At 43.3% G+C, this 10340-nt stretch overlaps 1 protein-coding gene across 4 annotated transcripts in view; it reads right to left on the reverse strand.

Moving 5' to 3' along the window:
- The window catches only part of SRGAP2 (SLIT-ROBO Rho GTPase activating protein 2), a 107078-nt gene that overhangs the window by 45734 nt on the left and 51004 nt on the right, over nucleotides 1-10340 (reverse strand). For all 4 annotated transcript variants that reach the window (XM_041460487.1, XM_041460484.1, XM_041460488.1 and 1 more), the window contains exons 5-7: nucleotides 7913-7975; nucleotides 3865-4080; nucleotides 2358-2486 (exon numbers count right to left, since the gene is read on the reverse strand). In XM_041460487.1, the coding sequence (XP_041316421.1) occupies nucleotides 2358-2486; nucleotides 3865-4080; nucleotides 7913-7975 (408 nt within the window). The remainder of the gene's footprint in view (nucleotides 1-2357; nucleotides 2487-3864; nucleotides 4081-7912; nucleotides 7976-10340) is intronic.

Raw genomic sequence — 10340 nt, forward strand, 5'->3', positions numbered from 1 at the left:
AGCAAAGCAGGCTCTGGCACTCACACACACATTTTTATCTTTTTTTTTTTTTCTTTTTCCAATCCTGTCCTAGTGACCCTTTTATAAATATGAGTTAATGCAAACTTCCCCATTACTGTAATATTTCATTAGCATCAAAGAGCTGTCTCAGTCCCCAAAGTCAGGAAATTCAAAACTACTGGGCTATGGCAGAAACAATTTATTGCTCTTAACTCTCAACAAAGAATTAACTCCCTGTTATCCTCCTCTGCAAACTGCAGAGGGAACAATGTGCTGGATAAACATGACATTAAACATAAAGTTTAATGCTGTTTGGCCTAACACAATCTCCTTGTAAGTAACTTTGAAGATTACTTTTATATTCTATTTCAAAATTCAGTATCACCAAATGATTAGATCGAGGGAAGGCATTACAGCCTGGCTTAAAAATCACATTTTTATTCAAGTCAGATGGCTCAGATAACCATCACTGGTTATAATTGTTAATTTTCAATCCTTCAGGATCAAAGGCATTAATAAATCTATTTTCCCTGTGTCTTAACAATGAGATAACTGAACTCCATCCTGTGCTCCCAGACAAGCCCCACATTTCTCCATGCCTGAACACAGAGCAGATAACACTTTTATTCTGAAGATGATGGAAACTTGTAGAGTTAAACTGAATGCTCCAAGGGCAGGGACTCACCCAGAGCCACCAGGGCTCCTCTCTAGGAACACACAAATCCCTGGAATTCAGAACTTGGGGTTCTTGTTCTGCCATGCCCCAGACACAGCTGGGACTGCCCAGGGAGAGCAGCTCTTCCTTCCAGGCTGGGCAGCCCAGATTTGTCCTGTCCTGCTGCAAACAGCCCTGTGCTTACAAATTACTCTGGGATGTGAAACCCAAATGGACTCTTTGCTACCTGTGATTAATTAAAATACACCAAAAACAGGCAACTGCACCAGGCAGCATTTGGGGGAAGACTTGAGAGACAGGGCTTTAGATGAAAAAAATTAAAACAATTAAATCAGGCTGATGCTGGTGAAATGAATCCCAATCTTGTAGCTTTGATATAAATATATACAGAGTTCTAATTTGTTAAAAACCCAGGGCCACGCAATTAAGGTTGAGCAAATGTTAACCAAAACAGGGCTCCTAAAAAGGCAGCAGGAATAAACAAACCAGGCCTCTCCAGTGCAGCAATCCTGCAAACCATGACATTTGGAAATAACAGCATTTTTCAAGCCCACTCTCAGTGACAGCCCTGACCTCCAAAGGACAGGTTTAAATCAACACCTGGCACAAGAGCACTCCAGGCGAGTTCATCATCAGCTGAATAAATGTATCCTATAGACTGCTGCTTATTCTAATAGCTGAGTAATTAATAGAGATCTGAGTGCTCTTTATTGCCTGTGTCTAGAGACTCTTGTGCTCAGCACTCCCTGCTCCTCCTCAGCAGCTCCCTCCAGGCTCTGCAGTGCTTCCAGCAGGGATGGCCTTGGAAAGGAGCAGGATCCACAGAGCCACTGCCCCACTATCCTTGGCAATAACCTCAGGGTTCCTCACTGGCTTTGCTGAGTTCTCAAAAATCAGAATTTTGGAGGTTTTTTGGGTTTTTCTTTGCGGTGCGTTTTACCAAAAGCAGAATTGCTGCCCCCTGAATGATGGGGAGACTGAAATATGTCTTGGTGGGCAGGGAAAGGATCAGAGGGAAGGGCTAGAGCTGTGTCAGGGAGGTTTGGGATGGAGATCAGGGAAAGGTTCTTCCCCCAGAGGGTGCTGGGCACTGCCCAGGGAATGGGCACTGCTGAAACCTTCCAGAGCTCCAGGAGTGCTTGGACAGCACCCTCAGGCACAGGGTGGGATTTTGGGGTGTCTGGGCAGGGCCAGGAGCTGGACTGGATGATTCCAGCTGTGCAGAACTCAGAGTATTCCATAATTCAATTTGGACTTTCCCAAAGTTAAAAGCAGCTTTAGGAAACACCTCTGAACTCCCTCCCTTCTACCAAATTCCTTCAACTGTTTCTATAAACATCTTTTTTTTCAAACGTGCTGCTGACTTAAAATCTTGTGGCTTTGCTTAAAATAGCCCACAGAAAATGTCAGGCAGCAGTGTGACACTGAAGCTGGGCCCCCCTTTAACTCAGCAGCTCCTCCTTTTCCCCCTGCCAGTGAGAGAAAAGCTCCTTGTCTGTCTAACAGAGGTGGCCACCTGACAAAAGCTCTTGGGACAGCTTCAGGACCAATTATCAGCCCACTGCCAGCCCCAGGCTGCCCAGGCCAGCTGTGCAGAGGTTTCCAGCTGTGCAGAGGTTTCCAGCTGTGCAGAGGGAGGAGAGGGCTGTGGGAGGCTCCTGGCCCCAGCAGCAGCACTTACATCAATGAGATCAGACAGGTCATGGATGTAGTACTTGAACACCGAGGCATTGGTGGCTTCCAGGGCCAGCAGATACTCATTCCTTGCCTTAATTGCCTTCAGTCTGTTTTCTGTGTACTTTGCTTGGCGCTGAAAGAACAAAAACCAGAATACAGCATTAAAAGAGGTGAGCAGCACTCTGAGTAACACCAGAGAACAATGAACAAACCTTACTCTGCTCACACACATTTTGCCCCATTTGAATTCCAGTTTTGCCAGGACTCCAAGACTTAAAATGCAGATGAATTATTTAGATGTGTTTAAGCATTGCTACCCTGGATTCAAAGTCTTGAGGCTGTGGGATGGGGAAGATTGAAAGAGGAATGAAGGGACAAAGGGGTTTAGGAGGTGATGGCCCAGCTCCAGCACCACCAGAGAAGCCCATGAGGGCCTCAGGGGTGCTACAGACACCCCACCTCTTCCAAGGCCTGAACTTGGTCCTTCCAGAGCCCAAATCCATCCAAAAATAACCCCTTCCCTTCCATGGGCTTGAACCTTAGAGCTGCACTGCTGGAGTCACCATTGAGGCCACTGGTTCTGCCCTCAAAGCCAGTTTGGGGTTGCTGGGCTCCCTGGAGCACAGGCCTTGTGCTCTGGACAACAGAAACAACCACATCAACCAGGAATTCCAGCAGGCAACTGCTGCTCTCCCACTCTAACCTGGTTTCAGCTTTTTGTGCCATGCACATCCCACTTTTTTTGTGCACATCCCATTCCCTGGGATAGCACAAACTGCCTGTCCTAAAGGCTGGGTTTGCCTTCTCTTCAGGTGGCTGTTAACAAAACCTGCACCAAGAGTGAGATTTGGCTCTGAGGAGGGAACCAGAGGCTCCTGTGCAACTGCTGCTTTCCCACTCTAACCTGGTTTCAGCTTTTTGTCCATGTCTATCCCATATTTGTGCATACCCCATTTTTATGCACATCCAATTTTTATGCACATCCCATTTTTGTGCCATGCCCATCCCATTTTTGTGCCCATCCCATTTTTGTGCCCATCCCATTCACTGGGATAACACAAACTGCCTGTCCTAGAGGAATCTGTGGCTGGTTTTGCCTTCCCTTCAGCTGGCTGTTAACAAAACGTGCACCAAGAGTGAGATTTGGCTCTGAGGAGGGAACCAGAGGCTCCTGTGCAACTGCTGCTTTCCCACTCTAACCTGGTTTCAGCTTTTTGTCCATGCCTATCCCATATTTGTGCATATCCCATTTTTGTGCACATCCAATTTTTGTGCACATCCCATTTTTGTGCACATCCCACTTTTATGCACATCCCATTTTTGTGCCATGCCCATCCCATTTTTGTGCCCATCCCATTTTTGTGCCCATCCCATTCACTGGGATAACACAAACTGCCTGTCCTAGAGGAATCTGTGGCTGGTTTTGCCTTCCCTTCAGCTGGCTGTTAACAAAACGTGCACCAAGAGTGAGATTTGCCTCTGAGGAGGGAGCCAGAGGCTCCTGCCAGTACCTTCTCCTTCATCTTCTCAATTTTTTTGACAGAGCTCCTCCGGACGTGTTTCTCCTCAAACTTGACATTGGAGGTGGAGTCAGGGGAGCGTGGGGTCTGCTTGTCCTCCTGCTTCACTGACTTCCCAATCTGCTTCTCCTCCTGCTTCTCTGCCTCCTTCAGCTTGCTCTGGGCACTGATGCTGTCGGCGTTGTACATGTGGTAGGTTTTCATCACCTGCAGAACCAAACCCAACACTCAGTGCCCGGCTGTTGGTCTGCAACACCTGAACCAGGAAAAAAACCCACTCAGGGGAACTCCCCAGGTCAGAAAAGCAGGGCAGTGTCACTGTTATATTTTCTAAAAAAATCCCTTTGCCAGGATTTCTTCTCCTGGGAAGCTGAGAAGCCTCAGAGAAAAATGTAAACAATAATTATCTGATTTGCTTCTCCCGTGTTTTGCTGCTTTGGAATGTAGCCTAGAGATTGTTTATCCAACAGGTGGTTGTTTGATTAGTTTCATGTGAATTGTTTTAACTTAATGACCAATCACAGTCCAGCAGGACTCTGGAAAGAGTCACGAGTTTTCATTATCATTCTTGTTAAGCCTTCTGTCTGTGTCTTTTATTCTTTGGTATAATTTTAGGATAGCATTCTATAATAGAATAGAATAGAACAGACATAATAATATAATATTAAATAATATAATATAATAAATAATAGACATAATAATATAATATTAAACAATATAATAGAATAAATAATATAATAAATAATATTATATTATAGTATATTATATATAAATAATATAATATTAAGTATGTAATATTACAATATATAATATAATATAATATAATATAATATAATATAATATAATATAATATATATGAACCTTCTAAGAACATAGAATCAAATTCACTCATCTCTCCCCTCATCAGGGTTGTCTGCAAGTTCAGCAGGGCAGGAGGTGCCCGAGAGAGTGGGGCTCTCAAAATGGGTCTGAAACCCAAGAGGGTGATTTGGTGTGTGCCTTCTTGCACCAGGCAGAAAAGGAGGCACAAAAACAACAAAAAAAAGGCTGCAGACTAATCCAGCCTCCTTGACTGTTCAAAGGAAGTGATATGGCAGGAAAATGAGAGCTTTTCATCAGCAGGTAAGGTTTCTGAAGGGAGCCCTACCAGCCTTTCATCTGGGTGAATCAGAGCTTTGAACAGCACAGCATGGAAATCCAGTCTCAGCACAGGGGCTGCAAGAGCCACTCAGGTGGCACTTGTTCAAATCAAATCTGGGGCATAAAAGTACTTCTGGGTATCTTATGTAATAAAAAAAATATATAATAAAATAAAATTATAAATTATGAGTAAATTATTAATTATATATTATGAATAAATTATAAAAGTATAAATAAAATAAATAAAAATAATAATAAACAAGTGTAGTTCTTGGCTTTAGGGAGACCTGGACCTCGTGCTGTATGGACAACTTCTATTATAGCACATTTTTATTAGTAAATATAGATAAATATCCCACCCCCAGTCACAAAAATCCCATTTGTTTCATGTGATATTAATGTCTAGATTTGTGTTAAGCAAATAGAACCAAAGGACAAGAGGTCTAAATCAGTTTTTTATCCATAAATGCAAAGCAATTTGAATCCCTCACCTAAACAAACAAGATACAACACTCACAGGGGGCAAAAAAAAAAAAAAAAGCACAATTGCATGAAGTCACCCATTCCAGCAGCAATAAAGGCTCCACTTGTGAATAATTTGATTTATTTCGGATGAAAACCCGTTTACAGCTATTTTGCAGCAGAACATAACACAATTTTACCTAAGTGGGCTGCGTGCTCCCCCTCTGCAGCGATCAGCAGAGGTCCCAGATTCAAAGAGACTCTGGGTTTAAACATGAAAGGGAATGTGACTGCAGCCAGTGCTAAAGAACATCCTGAATAATTCACACCCCGCACTCCCAGCCCCTGCAGATGCTCAGACTATAAAGCAGGCGTTTATAATTATAATAATAGATGCAAAGGAGTTGCCTTTCCTCTCTTGCTCAGAGCAGAGCTGGCAGAGAGCAAAAGCAGAGGGAGAAATCCCAATTTTGGTGGGTTTTTAATGGTTTTGTGCCACGCTGGCAGCCACAGGCTCTGGTGTGGGGACACTGCTGAGGGCACAGGACAAAAAAATTCCAGGCTGGGACATCCCTCTGTGTGTTATTTGTGTAGAGAAAGTAAAGATTTCATCATTTTGCCCAAAAGCAGGGATTCTGCCAATCCTCTGGATATGGAATTAGGGAATTATTGAGGTTGGGAGAGACCTGCAGGATCATCCAACCTTTGGTTGATCCCCACATTGAGGTTGGGAGAGACCTGCAGGATCATCCAACCTATGGCTGATCCCCACTTTGTCACCCAGGCCAGAGCCCTCAGTGCCACATCCAGGAGAAAAAGAGGTGGAATTATTTCTAAAAGTCCCACTAAATTCAATCACTGGTGGGGTGGATTTAATTCCAGCAAAAAAAAAAAAAAAAAAAAAAAGGGTCTTTCTTTTTTATTTTTGTAGGACTATAGGACAAAAGGGGATAAAAGCCCCCACCTACCATTTCAACTGCCAGCATTACCATGCCAAGGATGCCATGGAGCATATTTTTCCTGGCTTCTTTGAGGATTCATTCTGCTGCATTACTCACTAATAGGAACAGTTCTCAGTTGTTTTTTATTTGGTAGTTACTTACTGTAAAATCTTTTAGATGTTTTGAAGTCCATTTTCATGTCTTCTTTTGAATGTCCCAGCAATGAATCTTCAAGCGAAATATTATTCGGGTGAAATTAAAAAAAAAAAAAAAAGCGTCTTTTAGCACCACCAGAAGTGGCTTTTTGCAATGGCAAAGCTTTTCTGGTGAAGGGACAATTTAGATCTCTGCAGCAGGAGGAATGAATAAATAAACAGATTTCAAATTCCCAGCACTGCCATTAAAAATATCAATACCTTACTTCACTTTGTTTAGCAAATTCTGGAAGATCTTCCCTCCAGGGGTAATTATCAGAATTCACTATTTGGCTCAAAAAATGACCTGTCAGAGCCTGGCACCCAAAAACGACCCCCAGTTCATGAAGCTCCACTCCAGAGCCACTCCAGATCAGAAATTGTTCCTAAAATCTGTTTTTTAGCAGATTCATGTCCTACCTTAGGATCCCATCCATGACAGGACTCAAAAAATGAGCCAATTATGCCCTCAAATAGAAAACCATTTCTGGAGTGCTGATTTGCCTGAATATTTGGCTTTGAGGCTCTAATTGTAACAAATTGCAATGAAACAATTCCCTCTATACATTTTACTGATAAAGGAAATTTCAGGGAAGCCCCTGAAACTCTGTAAAACTGATTTTTACCCCAAATTTCACCACAGGGTCAATATGCCACAGCCTGAGAAACAACCCTGAGTCACCTTTTGGAAGGAGGAAGGGCAGGATATAAACCTCAGTGTCATGACCCAACAGATCACTGAGGAAGGACAAAATAAAAGACATTTTGAGCCACTGAACACTGAGTTCTGCTTTTAAAGAAGAGAACTTGCTCAGCAACAGCAAAATTTTCTTTAAGCAAGAGGTTTTTCCATTCAATAATGTGAGGAGAAGAAAAATCCCCACGCAGCACATGAGCCCTTGGGGACAAATCCTCCCTCCTCTTCCTCCTCCTCTTTGGGGTCTCAAGTGGATTTACTGAGAAATAAAAAGCAGAGATAGAAAATCTCCCCCTAAAAGGAGCTCTTCTGCTGAGAGCTGAGGGACAAATAATCTCAGTGGGTGCCTCTGAAGGCTCACACCACACAAAGACCACGATTTTTGGCATATTTGGAAATAATTCTCCTCTTTCTGGCTCTTTTTTAAACCATCACTGCAGCGAAGTGTGTGAAGGTGAGACAACACTTAGAGAGCTGAAACCACACGGGGACAGAGGGGAAAAAAATGGGATTTATGGAGCTTCAGAGCAGGGATTGCAGCCTTTTCTCAGGCAGAAGTCAAACACTTCTGCCTGAGGAGATGCCAAGAAATCAGTTTGATTTACCGTGTAGAGTTCATTCAAAACCTTCATCAAGTCCTCCTGGAGCTGCAGTCCCACTTCCTTGCTCTGCAACAGAAGAGAGAAATGAAAGTTAATTGAGGAAGATGCTGCAGAGGAAGTGAGCAAGGGGCATCCACAAATGATTTAGGCACAATTAAGCACCACTGGTAAATCCAATCAGTGCCCAGCCCAGGGGCACTCAGTGTTATGTTGAAGCAGGGGTGTTAATAAACTGAAATCTCAGGTGGGCACAGTCAGGGAGAAAAAAAGAAGAAAAAAAAAAAGGGAAAGAAAAAGGAAAAAAAGGAAAAAAAAAGAAAAAAAAGAAAAAAGGGGAAGAAAAAAAGGGAAAAAAAGGGAAAAAAAAAGAAAAAAAGGAAAAAAAGGAAAGAAAAAGAAAAAAAGAAAAAAGGGGGAAAAAAAGGAAAAAAGAAAAAAGGGGAGAAGGAAAAAAGGAAAGAAAGAAAAAAAAGGATAAAAAAGGGGGGGAAGAGGGGGGAAAAAGAAGATAAAGGAAAAAAAGAAAAAAAAAAAGAAAGCTCGATGGAACATAGATGGAAATTTCCAGAGAACATGAGATTTTCAATTTTCAAGTCTGAAAATACAGAATTTTCCCATTTTCACAGGATCAAGCAGGACTGTGGATGCAGGACAGCTTGGTGTGAAAGCTGAAGAAAAGCAGGACAAGGAAACCACCACCTAACAAGAATAACTTAATTCAGTTTATAGATTTTATTCATTCACTACGGCAGCATTTGCATGCTCGAAGCCTCGTGTTACAAGTGTTTCATATCTACTGGGGCAAGCAAATTTGATAAACTCAAGATTATTTATGCCTACAACATTCAGGAAAAGAAACAGATAAAGAGGCAGTGCAGCCAAACCCAGGCTTAAACCAACATTTCTGCCCAGGAAGTCAAGATAGTGCTAAGCCATGAGGAAAAAACCCAAAAACACACTGAGAAATTGGAAAGCCAGAAGAGAAAGATTATCTGATTGAAATTTAAATTATTCTTTGCCCCACACTGTCCAGTTCAGCAGTGCTTGGAGTTTCTGAGATTAAAAAAATTGCTTTATTAGAGACTTTTAAAAATTATTTTGGGGTGTCGTGGTTCAGACCAGCCTGGCATTGTTCTGTTGGGATTCACAGGTATCCAATGCCCAATCCTTTGGATTTTCCAGATGTTCCAATCACATATTCCTCACCCTGCTGCCCAGGTGCTACAGGAAAAAGGAGCATCAGACACAAACACTGACAAAGAAAAGCTTTTCCTGAGGAGTCTCTAATTTAGAGAGACTTCCTTGATTCCAAACAGGGTTTTCTCCCCATAAATATCCTCAATTGAGTGGATATGGCAGGGAAAGGTCCCTGCTCCAGCAGCCCAGGGAACCTCCCAGCTAAAAGCAGAGCAGAAAATGTGTTTTAAACCCAGCAGGGCAGGCAGATGCTGAGCTGGTACCTGGCTCAGCTCAGAGGCACAGCCTGTCCTGAGGCCCCTCTGCCCACAGAATAAATCTGCTTTTCTGCCCATTAACATTTGCCCATCACTTCACAATAGCCATATGTAAAAATCTGTCAGACTGAAAAGAATCAGTTTGTCCAGATACTGCTCTAATTTAGAGAAAATCACAGAACTGGTGATTCCCAACCTCCAGGGGAGTTTGAGGAACAAACCCAGAGGATTTCACCTCTGGAAGCAGCAGGAGCTGAAGCTGCCCTGAGGTGATCTGGGATGCTCTGGCTGCCTGTCCTGGATTGCCAAGCAGATTGTGTTCTCTTTGCCATCTGTATGGCAGTTGTCTTCTGTTAATTAGGCAGTTTTCCTTATCTCTTCCACAGCCTCTGGAAGCAGCAGGAGCTGAAGCTGCCCTGAGGTGATCTGGGATGCTCTGGCTGCCTGTCCTGGATTGCCAAGCAGATTGTGTTCTCTTTGCCATCTGTATGGCAGTTGTCTTCTGTTAATTAGGCAGTTTTCCTTATCTCTTCCACAGCCACTCCTCTCTCTGGGGGGACATCTGCTGAGAACAGGCTATGGAATGTCCCTGCATGGCTGATAAGAACTACAGCATCCATGGGAGATGTGAGCCCAGGGGAGGAGCCAAGCATTCCTGCCTGGATACAATCTGAGATTCTGGAACACCAGCACGGCTTCTCCACTGGATTTCCCAGAGGAACAGCAGCTGCCTCTTCCCCTGGATCTTCAGAGGAAGACTTCACCCTTCTACAGGATCCCTGCTCCAGCAGAACCACCCCTGGCACTGCAGGAGGGCTGCAGCCACAATTCCAATGGGACTGCTGCCAGCACCCTGACCCACAGGGTGTCAGGTGTGTTCTGACTCTGTCACTGTTGTTTTAGTTTACTGCATTGTTTATTTTATCTTTTTATTTTCTTCCCTAGTAAAGAACTGTTATTCCTGCTCCCATATTTTT

This window comes from Pyrgilauda ruficollis, unplaced genomic scaffold (genome assembly GCF_017590135.1).
Source record: "Pyrgilauda ruficollis isolate IOZ18807 unplaced genomic scaffold, ASM1759013v1 scaffold144, whole genome shotgun sequence".
NCBI lineage: Eukaryota > Metazoa > Chordata > Aves > Passeriformes > Passeridae > Pyrgilauda > Pyrgilauda ruficollis.